We start from the raw sequence: 22,611 nt of genomic DNA, 5'->3' as shown, positions 1-22,611 counted from the left end.
GGTGCTGATCCTTCATCTGCTCTGATAGACAGACATGATGGTGCTGATCCTTCATCTGCTCTGATAGACAGACATGATGGTGCTGATCCTTCATCTGCTCTGATAGACAGACATGATGGTGCTGATCCTTCATCTGCTCTGATAGACAGACACCATGGTGCTGATCCTTCATCTGCTCTGATAGACAGACATGATGGTGCTGATCCTCCATCTGCTCTGATAGACAGACATGATGGTGCTGATCCTTCATCTGCTCTGATAGACAGACATGATGGTGCCACTGACAGAGCAACAAGTCACTCACTCTTTTGGCTGAAGTGAGAGCCAATAAGAGGGCCGTTTTTAATAAGAGCATTTTGAGACATATTTTGTCTATCGGCTCAAAAGGAGGCTCTCCGAGGGCGCGCAGTACCTAGGGCGCACAGTACCTAGGGCAGGTCCCACTGGGGGGCCAGTGAGCGCACGACAGGTCTGCTGCGTCTCAAACCTCTCAAGAATCTCCTAAGAAGGTTATGGGAGAAAACTCTTCTATCACCAAAACCTTCATGGCATGACAACATTTCTGCTGCATAACCTTTTATGGTTTCTGCAGCCAGATTTCTGTCCACCAGGGACTGTAAATATGAGAGGATAGTGGGGAGGGGACATGATGTGGGTTCCACTCCCTTTCCCTCACACCAGGCTTGGAACGCAGCCCATTTTGCTGCATAAACCATGGTAGTGGAAGTGGCTCTGGCGTTCTGAATGGTGCGTACCAGGGCGAGAAATTCATTTTGCAAAATGTTGCAAAATTCCCCCCTTAGGTTGTTCAGATAGGGGGGATTATTAGATTTTGGGGGGATTTATAGACTTTGGGGGGGATTCATTTAGTCGCTGGCTAAAAGTTTTGGTCGTTTGAAGCCAGTGATGTTATTATTCAGTCTTAACCATCAATATTTGGTCATTTTCTCATTCACTCCCATGTCACCACCTGCTCTCCCTGCAGGGCTTGAAATGAACTTTTTTGATCACCAGCCAATTAAAGTTACCAGTGAATTAGAATTTCACGAAAGTCACGATACTATAGTATTGCGATATTGCCGATATTGCGATATATTGAATATTGCGATATATTGAATATTGCGATATTTCGATATATTGCGATTTCTTACTTTTTCAACTGCAAATGATGTCACCAAAGGAATACTTTGTCAACATCTGGTTTATATAAGAACAATTTTTCAGTCTGTACATCTGACTTCAACCATTTTATTGCAGCAACATTGTCAAGTAGACAGACCAACAACTTTCATAAAGTCATGTCATAGTTGCATGCACCTGACAAACTGAACTGTGTGTTACAGTCTACTTACAGTCCACCTTAACGGGATGTGTGGTGTTGTGTGGACTACTGTACTTAGGTAGTTTTTGAACAATGCAACTTCACTTCACTGGCACAAAACATCTTGTGCAGCACATTCAGTAACTGGGGAATTTCTAAATTACTGTTATGACAAAACTGTTACTGTTAAAACAAAATGAAAATATGCTACCGTTTGTTTACTGCTGGCCTTGGAACTAAAGTTTATAGTAGCCCGGTGGCCTGGCATGGCCTGCAATTTTTTTTTTTTTTTTTTTTTTTATATCGATACTTGGCGTCCAAATATCGATACAATATCGTCAGGCAAAATATCGCGATACTATGGTGTATCGATCTTTCCCCCCACCCCTATATATTATGGATATCTCTGGGAAGTGCTTTTATTATGGGGATGTTCGCAAACTCCTCTCCTCATAGCTGTTGTATAAGGATACAGAAGAAACAGGCAGCTGGATAACGTTAGAAAAATGACCCGACAGAGCCAGCACTGGGCTGCCCAGTCAGTAGACGTAAGTTACAACGTAGCCAAAGGTTCAGTTCGATTTCACCTGTTGAACCAATATTTGTTACAAAATGAATTAAATCATAACGTTAATCAAATGCTACGGAAACATTAGCTAATCAACAGAGCTGCAAAGATCAGTTAATCGGATAATAATTTTCCCCTGTGATGGTTTGTGCCAGAGAGCACCCCGGAGTCTGGCTGGTAGGAGCAATCTCCGACAACGAAATTCTGATTTCCATACAGGCGTTATTTTGATAAACTGACCTCGTAGTGGGAATCTACATGGTTACTTTTGGCGAGAGAAAAAATATTAGAACTTAAAGTCCCATATTTACAGAGCTAGAGAGGATTGACTACACAACGCACAGTGTGCAAATCTAGAAACAGCAGCTCTACATAAGAAAGTATAGAGGAGGGGGAGGGGGGCTCAGTCAACCCAAAAGAGCTACTGTGCAGACTCTGGTTCTCTGATCTGAGAAGATTTTGGCTTCAATAGACTATACAGGGAGGAGATAGGCACGCTTTCTCCATTCATATATATCTCAATGGTTCTGACCAGCACGTGATAACCTGACAGCTGGGGGGCAAAGTGCTTCCAGGACATTTATGTGCAGGGAGGGGGGTGTGTCCCCCCCCCCCCCCCCCCATCTGGAGAGGGAAGCATGTGTGAACACTGTCACGTGTGACATCACTCTCCCTAGAGGGACTCCCTCTGAGAGTCTGTTGGGGGTCCCCCAAAACTCCAGACCTGGGAGAATAGAGGATGGGGGGTCTTATAACACCCCTCTTGTGCCGTATCGAGTCTACTTTCATTTGATTGAACCAGCACTGTATCCTTCTCATGTGAAGGAGACCCAGCGCCATGACGTGACTCGATGCCATTGTCTCCAGTAAGTGCCTCACAGTGAGGGCTGTCACTGTGGCTCCTGGGGCAAATTGATGGAGGAGGGAGAGTAGGACTTCCACCCTTTCTGAGGATAATCTCCCTCTCATGACCCTGTAGTCGAGGTTTATCTCCAGATAGGTCACTGTCTGACTGGGGAGGGGAGAGCTCGTCTTCCAATTGATGGCACAACCCAGTGATTGGAGGAGCTCTACTGTCTCCATCGTATGCAACAAGGCAGTCTGTTCTCTTGACTCGTCCAGCAGAATCAGGTCATCCAGATAGTGGAGGACCCTGATACCTCTCCTTCATAGAGGGGCTAAGGCTAGCATGCACTTGGTAAAGGTTTGAGGGGCTAGCGCGTAACCAAAGGAGAGACGGTTGTATTGATAGGCTACCCCCTGAAGGGAGAAGCGCAGGTATTTGTGGTGTGCCTGGCAGATTGGAATATGGAAATATGCATCCGCCAGGTCTATTGTCACAAACCAATCGTGTTGTTTTCTGCACAACATCAGATGTCTGACTGTCAGCATGCGGAACTGACACTTTATTATGAAATTGTTCAAATATGACAGATCCAGAATCTGTCGAACACTGCCTGACCTCTTGGTTGTGAGGAAGTAACAGGAATAGAAAGCGCTCTGTACTTCCCTCAGGGGAACTCGGGAGATCGTCTCTTTTAATAGAAGATCTTGCAATTCTGTCTCCAGAGCCAACTTTCCATCTGGGAAAAATACTTTCCAACTGGCCCTTGAATGGGAGGGTGTTGTTTTGAATTGCAGAGTTTAACCTGTTGTCATTGTGTTCCAAAGCCATTTCTGGCCCTGGGAGATTTCTCTTCACAGCAGGCTGTGTTCTGAGAGGGGCAGGGCCCGAAATTAACTTTTTGACCCACCGGCCAGTGGCGGGTAGATGGAAAAAATCTACCCGCCAAGCATATTTCTTACCGGCCAAAAAAAAAATGCATTTTTGTGTCACATATATCCATATATATCCATTTTTTCAGTACATTTCAAGTAGATAAGGTATTACGTTGAAGAATACACACTTAAATAAGAGGCCAGAGTAAAATTTGAAGCAAATTATTTTAACACGTTCACTGCCAATGACGTGTTTTTACGTCAAACAAAATCCAACGGTTGACTGCCAATGACGTGTTTTTACGTAAAAAAAAATCGTTTTTTTTTTTTTGACGGTGGGACGTTGATCTAACCCTTTTACGTCTCCTATACCAATATTGGAGGTATTGAATGTGTATAATCTATTTTACCGACCCACTGAGTGGCGACATGTCTCTCCACAGTAGAAAGAGGCGAGCCAAAACTGGAGGGAAAAGCGCGAGGAAGCCGTTCTCATACAGTAAAATGGATGGCGAAAACGCTTTCACTTTCGCGCTGACGCACAGCGGTGGCAACGGTGGGGGGTTCCAAGAATAGACTGGATGCACACTTTGAAACACGCACCATAAATAAGCCCAGAATCGCAAGAGCTTCATCAGAGCTCTCAACCGGACCGCCAAGAAACTAGCGAAACCCATCCAGCGAGCCCCATCCAGACTGCCAGGCAGCAGCAGCAGCAGCAACTCGTTTGTCACAGACCCGCTGCAGAGCCAAGGAGGGCGGAGGAGAACGCCCACGGAGGGAGGAGTTGGAAGCAGAGGGGGGTTTCCTGCTGTTATGGAGGAAATTACTGTTCAAAACTATTGTTTAGATGTCTGACGTCTTACTGATGCCAAAAATGAATGGTTAAAGTGACTGTTCTATCGAATTTCACAAAAAGCCGTTTATCTCAGAATAAATTTCCAGACGCTGAAACCATGCTGTATTCAACTGCTAATGCTTACATAACTACTAACTCTACAAACTAACTCTTTTAGACAGAGAAAGCACACATTCTATTAGTTATTTTGAGATATTGTGTGTTCACAAAATCTTAGCATAAAAGAATCCTCGGGTCTTGAAAGATGAGCCAGAATCCTAAAAAAAACCCTCTGGCAGAACCTACCTACAGTAAAAAAAAAACGGCTGGCAGTGAATGTGTTAATAGGCTATATTGATTGATGATTGATTAATCAATACATGTCAAGTCAATCTTATCAATACATGTCAAGTCAATCTTGAGCTTAAATTGTTGTAAAAAAAAAACAACGCAGCTAAAAGTAATAACTGCGACAGTCTCAGTGCACAGCGCACTATGGACCTTTCTCTCCCACTCACACCTGGCACCTGCGTTAGCTCTCCTGCACTCGTTCCCGACTCCCCTTCGGCTTTATTGGTGGTAAGCATTTTGATTCATCTCCTCATCATACGAGCTCGGCAACAAGCAGCCCGATGTAGGCTGTCAATTTAGCAGAGGTTAAAAGACGCTTTTTACCTCCGCTAAATTGACGACTGCATTCCATTCCAGACTGAGTCATGTTTGGTAGCCTATACGGGAGAGCCATGTGAAACAGTCTCGCAAAGCACTCGTGTTAGCCAGCTGCGCACCAAAACACACATGATAACTATTATCTCCTCATATATACTGTATCATACGAGTGTCGGCAACAAGTGCGAGCGATTGATTCATTGATTGATTTGCCCGACGTTAGGCTGTCAATTTACCTCCACTAAATTGACGACTGCATTTCATTCCAGAGTCACGTTTCGTAGCCTATACGGGAGAGCTAGAATGAAACAGCCTCAGGAAGCACTCATGTTATACTACCGCACTGAACTAACGTTAGTTTCAGACTGCTTCCTTGTATATTGTGCGCTGGGATCAGCGCTCCCCAGCACACTCCCAGCGTTTAACAGTCGGAAAAAGACGCTAGGTGGACACAGGCCGGCTACACACAGTTTTAATATTACATGACGACTATTTTGGGACCCGCCACGTGGCGGACAGACGCCAAACCTAACTCACCAAACCTAAAATCTACCCGCCATTGGCGGGTGGCGGGCTCTAATTTCGGGCCCTGGAGAGGGGGCATACTCTGTATGGGTCTGTATGTTTCATTTGTTTCAACAGCAGCTTTCAACCCACCGTGCTGCTGCTGTGTGCGCGGGGGCCATTATGAAAGAGAGTGAGAGAGTTATCTCTTGTAGGATTGCTCTGTCTCTCCTCTGGTATTGTTGTAAAGCAGGTGAGAGAGGAAAAGTCCTCTCTTTTTGAATGAGGACACCTAGGCAAACACCGCTTTCCCTCCTGTGATAGGACAGAGAGCGAGGCTTCCCCTCCTGTGATAGGACAGAGAGCGAGGAGTAGGTGTGGTTACTGACGTCCCAGAGAGGAGGGGGGAGAGTGCGAGCGAGAATCTCACTTCTTTCAGAGTGAGCCCACGTGGGGAGAAATGTGAATTCTGGTGCATTTCTTCCCCTCCTGTGATTGGACGGAAAGGTTGAGTCTTATAGGCCAATCAGGAGGCTTGCTTTTGTCTGAGGTTTTCTGTTGTAAAACCTCTGAGGCCCTCTCGGAGCACCGCCGAGGCAGCGGGCCTCCCGTCCAGGGTGAAGCTGAGCGTGGAGCTGCCGGCCCGGCCTCTTATGGAGGGAGAGTGAGCCTATTTGACGGCATTGTGGAAGTCACCAAGCTTTGACACACACACACACACACACACACACACACACACACACACACACACACATACATACATACATACATACATACATACATACATACATATACACACATAGACACATACACACACACACACACACACACACACAGACACACACACAGCTTTGTGATGTTGTATTAAAGGCACGAGCCTCTTTCACAGCTTTATTATTATTATAAAGCTGTGGTTCAGCAGGAAACGTTTTATTTAATCGTTTTCCTGTTTTAGACTCAAAAAGTGTTTTAGACAAACTAGCTTTCTGAACGGCACCAGCCCCATCTGGAGAATTGGGCTTTGGAGCCGAAGCCGTTAATGTTTGTACACTATTAAAAACACATTACACTTTATCTCTGATATCTTAGTTTTAAGAGGGAGGGGGTTTATAGTGTTTTTATTACCAGGCGGGTGATATTAGGCTTTATATCAAACTCCACTGCTATCTGATATTTGAGCTGCTTGGCTGGTGGTGAGGACCGGGGAGAAGGAGATGGGATAGGGGGGACACTGAGCTGCTCCATCCTCTTCATCTGAGCAGGACTCAGCGGGACTGGAGCAGCAGAGGAGGAAGAAGCCCTCTTCTTTCCCCGGGCGCACCTCCTTCTTGAGGGCGATGGCACCGGTCTTCCTCCCTCTCCCTCCATGGCGGTGAGGTGGAGCTCATCCCGAGCCGCCTGTGTGGACGGGCCAAATAAGCCGGCTGGGGTTATCGGCCCTTCCACCAGCGTTTGGTGCTGTTGTGGCAGGATGGAGCTCTCGAGTCAAATGTTCCTCTGGATCTGAGTTGTCCAAGCCATGGTGCAGGAGGAAGTTACTGTTGACGCCTGGGCCAGCTGCATGATAGCCGTAAGAGATGCCACCACCTCTCCCACCACCTGGGCGGGGACCTCGCTGCTCCAGTCTTGCAGGGAATCGGCGGAGGAGGCCAGGACGATTATGTTGTTCTGGGCAGCCCGAGTTTGAGTGGCGCTCTTGTGTGCTTTATATCTGAGAGCCGTAGGAAAACAGCGTCTCTCTCCAGCGGCAGGGTGGGTTTTCTTTGTCGTAGAAGGAGGCGCCAGGCAGGAGCACGGGGACTAGGCTGTCTTCAAGTGGAGGAGCAGAGGGGAAGCCTCGGTCTGTCTCCCCCTCCACCCGTGTCATGTCCTCCCACCGCATAGCGGGACCTCTCGTGGTGCCCGGCCGGGCAAAGGTGCAGTGTTTCAGCTCATGCAGGCTGGGCAGGGCGGGCCAGAGAGGAGGAGAGCTGCCCTCGGCGCGCGCTGCTCCTCCTCAATCAGCGAGCCGCCATGGAAACCAGGCCAGGAAGGTCGAGCCGCTACCCCGCTGCTGCTGGACGAGGGGCGGCAGGCGGAGGAGGCAGAGGGCGACTGGGTGGCGTCGAAGGGTGGGGCGGCCACATCAGCGACGGCCGCCCAGTGGTGAGTGGTTCCCATCCTGGAAAATAACTCCACTCTGCTCACAAGCTCAGCGTGTGGAAGCTCTCTGCAATGCAGGCAGGCGAAGTCAGAGGATGACAAACCCATCCTCCAGGTTCATGTAGGTGGCTTGTAGGAGGCACTCTGGGCAAACACAGATGCTAGGCCTGAAGCGAGAGCACTTCGGCCTGGCACCCGCGCCGCCCGGAGCTGCTGTTCTTCTCAGTAGTCATCTTGCTGGTGAAGAAATGTTGGGAGCAGATCGATGTGCGCGCCTGCCTTATATACCCCACATGCTGCCCTCAAGGGGAGCGATGTGCAAGGGGGCGTGGCCATGGTTGGTGACACCAAGTAGAAAATATCTTTAGTCATCGCTGACGCGAGGGATTACTATCCTATAGAGACACTGCAAAACATGTCATCATTCAGAAGCCACGCCCAAGACGGGGGAAAATACAAGGAAGCACTGCCTGGCGACTACAGCTGGCAAAACAAACCGCGGCTAACCGGGGCGAACGGAGGAACTCTCATCAGATAAATAGTTTTGCGGGGTTTTACAGGGATTCGGACAGTTTTCTTTTTAGATAATGTCAAAAGATTATTTCAGTACACTTCCTCCAATGGAGAGGGAAAGGTACATCGAGAAAATGAACTCAGTTGGCCTGGAGCAGTGTCCCTTTTCATTGCCCAAACAACGCTGGATAAACGATCCCACACAGTGGCCTGAAGTGAAATACTATGACATGAGCTTTTAGGCATGTTTAAATTAATGAAAATAATGCTGGTGTAACATCAGACAGATGGCATCAGATGCGCTGGCGTTCTCCTACAGTATGTCACGTAGTTGCACACAAAGATCATATATATGGAAGATGAACACTCCAACTTACTTCCTTGACAGCTAAATCCACATTTTCTTCTCGTGAATGCTCAATGGCTTCCTTGTTTTGCTCGGGAGTACAAAAAAACTTTAATTGGCGATTTTTTACATTTGTTGTGTGCGCAGCCCACCACACAATAGCCCTGAAAGTCTGTACAGATTTTATATATATATATATATATATATATATATATATATATATATATATATATATATATATATATATATATATATATATACACACATTATATACATATACATTGTGCTTATGTGTGTATGATTTGTGTGTGGGCCACCCATCACAAAGGGCCACTGTGGGGCCACCTTTGTGAAATCTGCCTGACTGAACATGCATTTGTGTTGCTTACTCAGTGTGGGTCCGCCCTATACGCTCACTACACAGCTTGTGTAAGGCCTCCAACACTGTAAAGGCCCCGCAAAATAATAATAATAATTGAGCAAAGGAACTTGCATTGATCAGAAGTGACAACTAATCGATCCATTGCAACACCAGTGCACAGCAATCCTGCCATTTTGGCCTGGAGGAGACACCTCTGATTGGCTGCCACGGTTCTGTGCTGTTGTCCCATTGGCCAAAAGCAGCGCTGTCAAAAGCAAATGTGTCAACTCATACCTCTTACCTTCAACACTCTTTCGGCCTCCCTCCGCCTCCCCCAAAGTGTTTAGTTTAGCATGCGTCAATGTAAACAGTAGCTACTACATCAAATCAAATCAAATCAACTTGTATTTCTATACAGTAGCACCTTTCATACATAAAATGCAATTCAAAGTGCTTAACAGTAAAAAGAAGTAGAGTAAAAGACAATAAAAACAGAAAATACAATAAAAACAGTAAAAATACAATAAAAACAATACAGCAAAGTAATGAAATTATACAACAGTGGTGCATAGAGGAAAAGCAAAATTAAAATATGAAGGAGGAGGAAGTCAAGGGAATGCAAGGCTAAAATATGTTTTCTTTTAAAAGTGTGTTTGGTTTGTGATGCTCTCAGATGCTCTGGCAGGCTATTCCAGAGGAGGACAATAGACACTAAATACCGCCTCTCCGTACTGCTTAGTCCTCACCCAGGGAACAACTAACAGGCCAGTGCCAGAAGATCTGAGGGGTCTAGAGGATCTGAGGGGTCTAGAGCAGGGGTGCCCAAATTCTTTCCCATGAAGGGCCAAAACTCAATCTGGGTGGAGGGCCGAGGGCCAAAAATAAACGTTGTGGAATTACATTAAAATGCATTGTGTTTTATAGAAAATTAACATTCTAAATCTAAAATAACATTTCAATATAATAATCTACTTTTTATCTGTTTGGTAATTGTAATAATTTGCAATTGGTTATATATATTTAAAAAAAACATCTGCATTTGTGGGGAGCTTAAACATTTAATCAGTAAACACCCCGTTAAAAACAGTTGTATTTTCCACCTTTGTAATCAAGAGAGAAATTTGACTTAATTCACAACTTGAAAAATCCTCAAGGTGCTTTGAAAATCAGCTTTATTGTCCATCTTTTGTAAACAATTTACCATGACAATTTGACAAAAACATGCAATATCCTGGTTACTAATGTGGTTCCTCCTCTGGTCATTAAGGGCGCCTGTTCAGAGGGAGGGGAACTGGTTGGAATAGCGTGAACCTCCCACGTGCTATGTCCTACCGGTGAAGCTTCCTCTGTCAGGTGAAAAGAAGCGGCTGGCTAACTGCCCATGTCTCGGAGGAAGCATGGAGCCAGTTTCGGCTCTCCCCAGATCGGCAGAGGGTGGAGTAGCAACCAGGATAAATAAATTAAGTTAGCACTAATGGGGGATAAAAAATCACGGGGGGGGGATATATATAAATAAAAAAAAATAAAAAAAATCCCCTCCCAAATCTGTGGCGGGCCAAGTTTGGCCTGCGGACCCCAAATTGGTCAGCACTGGTCTAGAGGATCTGAGGCAGGCGCGGACTGCATAATCGGGCAAAAAAAAAAAAAAGAATTTTGGTGCCCGCAGTCAGGCCACTCACTGAACAGCAGGCCAGGCGCTGCCTACTGGTTTACTAGTGGTTTTATTACTTTATTCAGGGTTAAAGTGGGTAACCTGACGCTGCCAGATGGACGGTATAGCTCCACATAGGTTTCACTAAACCAGTCGATCTGGGAATGAAGTAACCAGACCCGCTGACGGAGGCGGGCACTTTTTCCAAGCTACTTGGCAGGTGATTGGATGACCCATCTGTCTATCACCGCTGGTGGGTGTTAACTTCAACCAATCAGATCGCCGAAGGTGCCTAGTGGATGATCTCCGTGGTATTCATTGATTGAGTCCTCACGGTCGTAAAGTCACCTTCGAAGCATTTAGTTAGATTATAACGAACTAGTTGTGTGGCTTAGCCTTCCCAAATGTTGAGGGTCGTTTTTTAGAATTTAATACATAGAATTGGGAACGTTACATTCAATTTCATTCAGACTGCCTGTCACTTCCGCGGCGGCAGCCATGTTGACGAGTGAAAAGAACTACAAAGACCATGTACCCACTACTTGCCCAGACGAGCCTGAGCCTGCCTACGGCTGCCGCTGATTCGTCGGGCCGGCATGGCTCGACCAATCATCTTAACTGCCTGTGCGGGTCCAGACCGTCACGGAGAACCAAATGAAATGTGAGTTCACGTGACGGGCGGTTTACCAGGCTATAAAGTAGGTGCATCTCATTGTAAAATTAGACTCGGCCCAAATTGGGCTTCAAACGGCCCAAATCTGGCTTCAAACGGCCCAAATCTGGCTTCAAACGGCCCAAATCTGTCTTCAAACGACCCAAATTGGGCTTCAAACGGCCCAAATCTGTCTTCAAACGACCCAAATTGGGCTTCAAACGGCCCAATTTTTTTTTGGGGCCTTCGGACGCCGGCACGTGCGTCGGCCCGTATCGGCCTGCCCTGCTTGGTATCTAATGCCCGGCCTGAATTATGATCCCAGTCCGCCCCTGATCTGAGGGGTCTAGAGGATCATAGGATACAAGTGTAACCGAGGTGAATCAGTGTTGATTCCTCGTGAGTCCAGTGTGGTAGCGAGTGGATTGGTTAAACTCACTCCCCAGTATAAAGGCATGTTAATCAGCTCCACCAAGGGAGCTAGCTCTCTTGGTGGAGTGGTTAGTGCCTTTGACTCCCAAGCCAAAGGTCGTCCTGGGCAAGCCCTTAACATGGGTTGCTGCAAGTACCACCTACACAATGCCGTTACACTAGCATATCTGACAGGTACTCAGGTGCAAGGCTGTTGAGTGATTTAAAAACCAAGAGGAGAATGTTAAAATCTATTGTGAACTTGAAGTGAAGGGACCTCACGGCAAATGGTCCGCCCCCTCTGTAATGAGAGGGTGACTCCACCCCCTGGGTGATATGTATAATTAAGATGTGTTGATATCTGTTATGTACCTTGTTATTTATTATTTATTGTATTGTTGTTTTGTTTGTGCTGGCAACCTGCCCTGGGACTGCAGATGGAAAATAGCAATTTGCTATAATCTGGTGCAAAGCATCTTTTCTCTCTGACATCAATGTTATATTTTGGTCCCTGACAAATAAACTAAAGTAAAACTAATCAGAACGTGGTCCAGAGTCCCCACGGTCATGATGCGCTGCATGTCCGGGTTGCTCCAGATGAATGATTTTTGGTTTTTCAAAGACAGAAAAGTTGTTTTTTATGCAATAATTTGGAAGCGGCCACTACATTTATTTAGAAGAAGAGGATGTTAGGCCTCGGATAGCGTCTTCACTTCAAGTTTCTGCTGTGGTTAAAGTGTTTAAATGTGATTAAAACAACTGTTATTATGATTATTACAATTATTATAACTAGGATTATTATCATTGTAATTATCGACATCATAGGTATATTCATTCAGCATAAAGTTATTGGTATGCTTGTTCTCAGCTCTGTTTTGATAATAACTGATTCTACATTAAATCTGTCATCACAGACTCGTTGACTGTGGACTCTCAAAGACTCACTGTGAAGTTGTGGCCTCAGCTCTGAAGTCCAACCCCTCCCATCTGACAGAGCTGGACCTGACTGACAACAAGCTGGGAGATTCAGCAGTGAAGCTGTCTGCTGGACTGGAGAGTCCACACTGTCGACTGGAGACTCTGAGGTCAGACATGCTGTCAGTTCTTTGTTCATTAATAGATGTTATGAATATCATGCTGACATTTAATGTAAAGAACACAGGAGCTGGAGATGAGCACCCAGATACTTCACGTGAGGTGCAGATTGTCTGAAGAAGGCGTCACGTGAAAAGATGGAGAACTGCACACTCTGTTATGCTTCTATATTTAAATCAAGTTGTGACCTGATGAAAACACACTGTGCCTTCATCAAGGTCACAAAAAGTGTAGACTTTACAGCCTAACTTAAGAGATAAATAAGGTTCAGCTGGTGCAACAGTTACCCTGGTCTCAATGAGGACTTGGAGCTCTCATCATACTTATAGCCATGGCCTTAGTCCTAACATGTAGCCATTGGTTCTCTCTCCTTTGATTCCCAATGCTCTTTCCTCTAAAACACTGTATTGCTCATGTGGTTTCGTCATTGGTTTTACTGTATTTTTATTGTTTTATTGCATCTGTAGTGATGGTGTAATTTGGTTGACTTGCTACATTTTAATGTTTGTTTTCTGGATTTCTCTGTGTGTCACCACACCCTGAAGGTGCAAGCCAACACGCGTTGGTGTATTTTAACTCATTGAGTGCCAATGATGACTTTAGTCGTCAATTGATTTAGTAACGTTCAGTGCCAATGACGACTAAAGTCGTCAATTGCGTTTTTTGACGGTGGGACGTGGATATAAGCCTCTTACATCGCCTCTTACAATATGGGAGCTATTGAATGTGTCTAACCTATTTTACAGAACCCTTAGGTGGCGACAGTGCTCTCCAGATTACAGAAAGGCAAGGAAAAAACAAAGAAGAAGTCGTTGGGGAAACGGAAATCGCATCGCATCCGTATGCATCGATATGCATGAAGCATAACGTTAGCTGTGCCTGCAGCAGCCAATCTGCTGTCACAATTGAGCCCCTCCGTGTCCGTTGCGACAGCCCATCCGCATGATCAGCCGTGGAGTTGTTATTATTCTCAACTGGAAGCATGGGAGCCGGTGACAAACAAACGCGGAACGCTGTAAAAAAGCTGGATGTAGCGCACCGGCCGCACCCTTCACTGTGCACAGCAAACGCAGAAGAAATCCACCAGAGACACTCCCACTACGAGGGGTTTGCAGTTGAGGCGGGGGGGGGGGGGGGGGTGGGGCACGCAGAGCAGCACACAACACTGACAGACCCAGACAGCAGGACAGGATTGGCAAACGCAAGCCAGAATATCCGATGCCCACCAGCAGCAAGTCAAGACCAGCAAGAAGCTGCAACCAGCAGCGCACGCAGGGGCCAGCGCTGCTGGTTGAGGCTAAAAAATATTATTCTGCCAAACAAAATTCCCTGGCCTTCACTGTTTTATTGAAGGAAATTATTTTTGAGGTGTGACTACATTAGAAAATATTAGCTTCAGAGTCAGTGATGTGCTTGAAATGTTTAATTTCACAAAAGGCTCATTATCTCAGCTTCTAGAAAAAAATGGCTGTTTTTGGTTAAATCAAGCTATCTTCTCCGGCTCATAACTAAAGAACGGAAAATGGGATCAATAAACTTTTTTTTGCAGATGATAGAAGAGAGTCCCATCGTTCTTTGTGCGTGTTCGGTGTTTACATAGTAATATCACACAATATTCTGTGGGCCTCGAGAAATCACTGAAAACGCTCTGAAACTCTGGCACTGGGAGCGTCCGTTCTCCAAAAGTGGCTGGCACTCAATGAGTTAATGATTCAAGCCCATTTAATTTAAGCCTTTTACATTTTCAAACCTCCTTGAGTGCCTGCCATTTTTATGCCCTTTTGGTTAGGAGTCTTCCTCTCCATTTGATTCATTTTCCTTTCCAAGAGTTTGAGGGACTCAAAACAATATTTCCTCTCCCCAGGATGGCGAAAGCGGCAGGTCATGCCTTCACCATCCTGGGAAAAAAGATATCGCCTACAGTTTTCGAGGCTAGCAAGCTAGGTAGCTACCATTTGTTTTCTAAGAGGCGGAGTGTTTTGGGGATGCTGCTCTAGCTGTGGTATATGCTAAATACCACAGCTGTGAACCAATCAGATTGCTTGATTTGAGAGAGCCCTTTTATAATTACTCATAGGGCTCTATCTTCCCAACGGCGGTAATTTTGCATTAGCGCCCGTTTTGCGCTGGAATAGCGCCGCGCAAAGCCCTAATTGTGGGCGTGTCGGCCAGCTGTGCTTCACGTCATCTCGGCGCACATCTCCGTATAGGCGTGTTTATGACCAAAAGCATAGTGAAGGTGTGGTCATGCCCATAACAACCACAACATCACGTCAGCAGCTTCCTCCTTCACTGAGAGTAGAGTGAGAGAGAGAAAATATACTATAGCCTAGATGGGGAGAGGGAAAGAGAGGGAGAGAGAGATGTGAGGCTGTCATGCATAGAAATCAAATAACGTGCTCATGCCCACCTGTGAATCACCTGTGTATTATTGCCATTTCACACGCTGAAAACAGGCTGCTGCCCAAACGTCTGTATGCTTATGCCTTTTCGGGCTCTCTTCTATCTCCGCTGCAGTAATATACTGCCTGCGTAATTATGCAGCGTACTGAGAGCCGCGATGAGTGATGCTGCTCTATTTTAAGAAGTTGAATTTCGTTCCACCAGCACACATTTTATTAATCAGCTATTTTCTATTTGTTTCTATTAATATAGGCTACAACGAATCCCACCAATTTAGTCATGTCCCCTTGGCGCACATAAAGACACATGCGTCACTGTCTGCTTGATGGCGAGAGGGACTTCAGCTGCCATCCACGCTGTGGAGAAGCTGGTCTTACATGCGTGCCATTGCAGTGAAAGAGGTTACTGTACTGGCCGGACACATGTGTTGTGTGAAAAACTGTTAGCTGTTGGGGTCCTCCGCTGCAGGGGGAGTGGATGAGGCCTGTCTGGACTCTGTCAGAGGAAAGAGACTCTACAGACTCTGTGTGAAAATAGTCAACAGAGACAGGCTGAGCAGCAGGCCGAAACCCCGTGGAGGACCAGCCTCGGGGTGGGGTCGGAGGTCAAGCCTGCATGGACCACACTGTATAAGGGGCCGTTGACAAAATAGTCCGGGGACTTACAGTGGAGGGTACTACATGGTAACCTGACGCTGCCAGATGGACGGTATAGCTCCACATAGGTTTCACTAAACCAGTCGATCTGGGAATGAAGTCACCAGACCCGCTGACGGAGGCGGGCACTTTTTCCAAGCTACTTGGCAGGTGATTGGATGACCCATCTGTCTATCACCGCTGGTGGGTGTTAACTTCAACCAATCAGATCGCCGAAGGTGCCTGTGTGGATGATCTCCGTGGTATTCATTGATTGAGTCCTCACGGTCGTAAAGTCACCTTCAAAGCATTTAGTTAGATTATAACGAACTAGTTGTGTGGCTTAGCCTTCCCAAATGTTGAGGGTCGTTTTTTAGAATTTAATACATAGAATTGGGAACGTTACATTCAATTTCATTCAGACTGCCTGTCACTTCCGCGGCGGCAGCCATGTTTACGAGTGAAAAGAACTACAAAGACCATGTACCCACTACTTGCCCAGACGAGCCAGAGCCCGCCTACGGCCGCCGCTGATTCGTCGAGCCGGCATGGCTCGACCAATCATCTTAACTGCCTGTGCGGGTCCAGACCGCCACGGAGAACCAAATGAGATGTGAGTTCACGTGACGGGCGGTTTACCAGGCTAACTACATGGGGCACTGCCAGTCAATGCTTTTGTCTCTGTGGTGAACTCTGATGTGAACAGTGGCTGTCCTTTCTGTGGGCTGAGAGAGACAATATGTCACTGCTTCAGAGACTGTGAGGCTCAGGCCTCTCTTCAACATGCTGACTTTTTTCTTTACTTTTCTTGCTGCTGTTTTTACTCTTTCTGTCTTTATCTTCAGTTTCCAGTGAAGCAAGAGCAAACAGAGGATGGGGCATATTGTAAATGTCTTGTTGGGGCAGCAAAGATGGCTGTGTACCTTAGCAGGAAGAGGAAAATAGATGCAGAAGTCTAAGTAGGCCTTGTAGTCTTGTTGAAGGCTCTGGTTAGGGTGAGAGTAACCATAGACTTTGAGAACTACAAAAGGATGCAGGACATGGGAGTGTTTCAGAGCAGCTGGTGTCTGGGGGAAGCTGTGTGCAGGCTGGAGGGAGGAGAGCTGCTTTTTAACACACAGCTGGGATGAGGAGGGCTTGACAGTGTGTATGATTGTCCATGACTGATCTGTTTTGTTTTGATTGGTGTTGTTTTGTTGAGTTTTTTGCGCGGGTTCCATTGGTTCTGATTTTGTGTTTTGTGAAACTTGTTTGTCCTCTGCCATGATGTACATGTCTTAGGTAGAGGTTTCATTAAAGGCTTGTTAAAACTCAAACTCTCCTGCCCTCTGCTGGTGAGTAATCACACTGAGGAAAGACAGAGGCCCAATTCCAATCCGCCCCCTAAAGACTCAAGCCCTGAACCCTCAGTCCCTCTAATGGCCGCCATCTGAAAGTGGTTGAGTCATCAAGTGTGGAAGGGATCCACATTGGATAAATAGGAGGATTGGGACAGCAGAGCCCTTTGCACTTGACAATATGATGTTGACTCTGGCAGGTTTGGGGCTCGCTATATATTGTTTATTGTCAAGACGCTTTGAGGGATAGACTCCCTGATGAGTCTGTTCTCATCCAGGCTCTGGCTCTACAGAGTGGACAACAGCTCATTTAAAAATAAATGTAGCCTACTGCAAAATCTGCAATCTGCAACGTGTGTAATTATAATTAAAATAAGCATAATAATGACATGTCACCCAACATTATACACAATGTCAATACTGTACAATACAGATTCGGTAAAACTATTTCTCATTCATCAACAAAGTTGTGGATTGCAATTGTAATAGAAATGATCGATGATTATTCTAGGATTGTGTAAAATAACTACTTGCTTTCCTCTGATATCATATTTTTGTCTAATCTGAAATCCCTATTAATGTAATGTTTCATTGTCAATTAAGGCATTCCAGCGCACTCGCAAACACCGCGTTCGTCTCGCGCATGTGTTCTTTTATTTTTTTGACAGATATTTGCAGCCTTCCCCGTTTTATACGTCACAACGCTATGCATTGTGGGCAATTCCCTTTCCGTAAGTGGCCATAGCTGCTCCCTTACGGTAAGGGGGCAGAAAGGGCTCACTCTGAGCCCTCATTCACTTTGCGATTTCACCGTGGGACATCCCTAAGCCCTCGCTCCCTTCACGTGAACGCGCCTCTAAGGGCCCTTTGGTTAAAAAGTAAATATAAATAAAACTGGTAAATGACACAAACATATTTTTGCAAGTAGGCTACAATGTCCAAGTTTAGCTCTGTGTGTTGAGCTGAGTGATGTCACTCTTTCAAGTGGAAGTTTGTTCCACCAGCCACAAATTTACATTCTCATCTTTTTTTATTTGTTTCTGCTGATTTATTTTATAGTGAAGAAAAGCCTCCACTCACTAACTCACTCTTCAGTCTCTGCTTGTTTATGTGTGTGTGTGTGTGTGTGTGTGTGTGTGTGTGTGTGTGTGTGTGTGCGTGTGCGTGCATGCTTCTGTGTGTGTGTGTGTGTGTGTGTGTGTGTCTGTGTGTGTGTGTGTGTGTGTGTGTCGGGCCTAAGGTAAACACAGGCATGATGGGGTCCTGCACATCCGTTGTTCTCCCCTGGTACCTGAAGCCTCATCATGCTTGTATTTGTTTGAACATAATTAGATGTTATGGGTCTGTTCCAAACTGCCTGTCTCTATCACTTTCTTTTTTCTATGGTGAATTTGAAAAGTTTACCAGACCAACAAATACATGCAAATGCAAATATAGGTTATAGGTCTCCCTCTCTCTCTCTCCCTCTCTCCCTCTCTCCCTCTCCCTCTCTCTCTCTCTCTCTCTCTCTCTCTCTCTCTCTCTCTCTCTCTCTCTCTCTCTCTCGAGTGCGTGTTGGGAGCGAACGTGGTGAGTGCAGTGACTGCGGTCTGAGAGCGTGTTGCAGTGCGTGAGTTTTCAAACTCTTTATTTGTTATTTTTCTGGTGTATGTGCGCACTGGTGTTTCTCTTGCTTTATTGTTTCTTTCACGGGTTTCGGGGTGGTTTGGTAGCGCCAGCTGCCAGTGTCTGCTGGCAGGCAGCATGGCAGAAGCTGGAGGCTCCGGTTTAGAGACGTTAACGCGTCGGCATGCCATTAAGTTGGCTCCGGAGGTTAGATGTAGTGTGGAGGAATGTAGTCTGGCTGTGGGTGAGGTTGTCGGGTTTGGTAGTATTAAGTCTGCCTCCCGGATGAACAACGCTGTGGTTTTGTTTTTGGACAGCGTGGATAAGGTGAATCGCATGGTTGAGAGTGGGGTGGTTATTAAAGACACTTTCACCCCGGTGTTTGCGCTGGTCAGCCCAGCTAAAAAAGTGATCATTTCAAATGTTCCCCCGTTCATTAGAAATGAAGCTTTGGCGAAGGAATTGGCAAGGCACGGTAAACTCGTGTCGCCTATCAAACTGATTCCCCTTGGATGTAAATCTCCCCAGTTAAAGCACGTCATGTCTTTCCGTAGGCAGGTGCTCATGATTCTTAATAAAAATGAAGATGAATTGAGTCTCGCTTTCAAGTTTAGAGTGGATAGCTTTGATTATACTATGCATGTTTCCACAGAGAATATGAAGTGCTTTGGATGTGGTTTGGAGGGACACTTCATTCGCTCTTGCCCTGATAGGGCTGGGGAACGGCAGCCACAGGCTGCTGCTGCAGCAGCAGCAGCAAGAAAGGCTCAAGGTGTGGCTGTGCCTGGGCCGTCAGGTGCGGTGCCTGGGCCGTCACGGGAGGTGCCTGGGCCGTCAGGTGCGGTGCCTGGGCCGTCACGGGAGGTGCCTGGGCCGTCAGGTGCGGTGACTGGGGCGTCAGGTTTTGTTTTTGGGCCGCTACATGTGGCAACAGGTGTGAAGACGCCGGGCTCGGCGGTACCGTCTGGGCCGCTCCCTGATAGACAATGTAATGAAAATGTAACGGAGGAAAATGTTGTGGAGACAGGAACACGTAATTCACAAACTGATTTAGAAACAGGTTCAAATGTTGAACAATTAAATGGATCTCAAAGTCATGGGGAGGATAGTGGGAGCCCTGGGAGGAATGAAGTGAGCAGGGTGGGACAGGCTGCTGCCAGGGTGGTAGAGTCTGTGTTTGAGGAGGAGGAGGAGTGCATGGATGAGGATGTTTTGAAAGCTAGGATAACAAAACGAAAAATCACAGAGACCACACAAGATGCAAGCAGAGAGAATAAAGTGTCAAAGACAGTTACAGTGTGTTCATCCTCCCAATCTCAGTCAGAAGAAGGGGGGGGGGCTGGGCTTGACGATGAAAGTGAAATGGATGAGAGCTTAGAGTGTGGATATTCCTTTGAAAAAATACAGAAGTTTTTGCAAAACACTAAGGGTCAAAGGGTTAAAATCGAAGAGCATTTTCCTGATGTACAACTTTTTCTGAATTCTGCTAAGGTTTACATGAAAAACACAGGAGAAGTTGGGAAGCCATGCTTCTCTGAGCAAGAGTTTTACAGGTTGAAATCAAGAATGTTAAAGATGAAAAATCAAAAAAGCTCTGATGAATAATGTCTTCGTAGTTTTCTTTTTCTATGTGCTGATATTACATCCCTGTTTTCTGATGTGTAGTTTAAACATTGGCACGTTAAATCTCAATGGAGCTAGGGATGTTACAAAGAGAGCTGCTTTGTTTAGTTTGATTAATATGAAAAATTTAAATGTAACCTTTGTTCAGGAAACTCACAGCACTGAGGATATTGTTTGTGAATGGAAGAGGGAGTGGGCTGGGGAGGTATTTCTCAGTCATAAAAGTAGTATGAGTGGTGGGGTTGGAATTTTATTTTCTAAAAATTTTAATCCCAATAAAACTGTTGTTGAGGAAGTGGTTGCAGGACGAATTTTAAAAGTGAGGGCTGAATTTGAAAAAGTAAAAGTGGTTTTCATTAATGTTTATGTTCCTACTGTAGGCACTGAAAGACTTTGCTTTTTGAATGTCTTAAGTGATGAAATTAAACAATGCAAGTCAGATGAATTTTTATTTCTAGGGGGTGATTTTAATTGCACTGAAAACCCAAGGCTTGATAGGAATCATCCAGAGCCACACTTGGCTTCTAAGAATTGTATGTTAAAGTTGAGTGAAACTCATGAGCTGAGTGACGTGTGGAGGGGTTTTCATAAAAGTCATCGTCAGTACACCTGGGTCAATATTAGGGATAATCGTGTGTCCCTAGCCAGGCTGGATAGAATTTATTGCTTTAAACATCAATTTAATGTTTGTAAAAGTTCTTTTATAAGTCCAGTTGGTTTTTCTGACCATTCCTTGGTGCAATGCTCTGTTTTCATTAAACATGTTAATTCTGGTAGCGCGTATTGGCATTTCAATACATCTCTTTTGTCAGATGAGAATTTCAAAGATGCTTTCAAGTTTTTTTGGTTAAAGTTTAGAAAAACTAAAGCCCTATACAGCTCATTGCAACAGTGGTGGGATTTTGGGAAGAGCCAAATTCAGAATTTGTGTTTACAGTACACTTTCAATGTCTCCAGGGATTTGGCCAGGTCTATAAGAGCTCTGGAGAGAGAAGTAGTGGACTTGCAGTCTTTTGCAGACTCCACAGGAGAAAGAGGGCACATTGAGAACCTCAAAGCCAAAAAGGTTGTTTTGGCTGATTTGCTGGGCGTCTCCGCTAGGGGCGCTGTGGTACGCAGTAGGTTTCAGAATGTGGCTGTGATGGATGCTCCTTCTCACTTTTTCTTTGGACTGGAGAGGAAAAGTGGACAAAGGAGACAAATGATGTCGTTGCGCTCAAATAATGGGCAGCTGTTGCAGGAGACTGCTGACATTCGTAAATTTGCTTCAAGCTTTTATAATGACTTGTTCAAGTCGGAGCACAACGATAATCCGCAAGTGTCGGAGGACTTCTTTGCTGAGCTGCCAAAGGTTTCGAAGGAGGCCAATAAAGGGCTGGGGAATGAAGTAACCCTGGTGGAACTATGTACTGCATTGCAGGGAATGCGGGGTGGAAAAGCTCCGGGCATTGATGGGCTGCCTGCTGACTTCTACAAAGTATTCTGGTTGGAGGTTGGTGAAGATCTCCTTATGGTTCTAAATGACAGTTTGAAGAAGGGTTTGCTCCCTCAAAGCTGCAGAAGGGCAGTCCTAACCCTCCTCCCTAAGAAGGGAGACTTGCAGGATATTAAAAACTGGAGACCGGTTTCCCTTCTTTGCACGGACTACAAGATCCTGTCCAAGGTATTAGCCAACAGGGTGAGAACGGTCATGGAGCAAGTTGTTCAGGTGGATCAAACTTACTGTGTACCTGGCAGATTGGTTACAGACAACATAGCTTTAGTCCGGGATGTGGTGGACCTCTCCAGTTCATTGGGTTTGGATCTTGGTTTGATTTCCATAGATCAACAAAAAGCTTTTGATCGAGTTGAACATGAATACCTGTGGCAAACACTCATTGCTTTTGGTTTCAACAAAGGTCTTGTAGCTCAGATCCAGGCTTTATATAGAGACATTGAAAGTGTTCTTAAGATCAACGGTGGTTTAAGTGCGCCTTTTAAGGTGGGGAGGGGGGTGAGACAAGGTTGCGCACTCTCCGGTATGTTGTACTCGTTAGCCCTAGAGCCATTTTTATGCAAGTTAAGAACACGGCTCTCGGGTTTTAATCTCCCAGGTGGTAACTCTGTGGTTAAGCTTTCGGCCTATGCTGATGATGTCATGATACTGGTCCAAAAGCAGAGTGATATTGATTTTTTAGTTGGTACTGTAGAAAAGTTTGGGTTGATTTCTTCTTCTAAA

At 45.7% G+C, this 22,611-nt stretch overlaps 1 protein-coding gene across 1 annotated transcript in view; it reads left to right on the top strand.

Moving 5' to 3' along the window:
• The window catches only part of LOC310798194 (protein NLRC3-like), a gene marked incomplete at both ends in the record, with an annotated part of 33,251 nt that overhangs the window by 4,439 nt on the left and 6,201 nt on the right, over positions 1-22,611 (top strand). Inside the window, 3 exons of the mRNA XM_083660671.1 lie at positions 12,610-12,752; positions 19,484-19,650; positions 21,688-21,885. Of these exons, the coding sequence (XP_083516797.1) occupies positions 12,610-12,752; positions 19,484-19,650; positions 21,688-21,885 (508 nt within the window). The remainder of the gene's footprint in view (positions 1-12,609; positions 12,753-19,483; positions 19,651-21,687; positions 21,886-22,611) is intronic.

The sequence above is a fragment of the Poromitra crassiceps genome (genome assembly GCF_964638095.1).
Source record: "Poromitra crassiceps genome assembly, chromosome: 2".
NCBI classification, from domain to species: Eukaryota; Metazoa; Chordata; class Actinopteri; order Beryciformes; family Melamphaidae; genus Poromitra; species Poromitra crassiceps.
The sequence above is the reverse complement of the archived record's forward strand: the minus strand, read 5'-3'. Positions and strand labels throughout refer to the sequence as shown.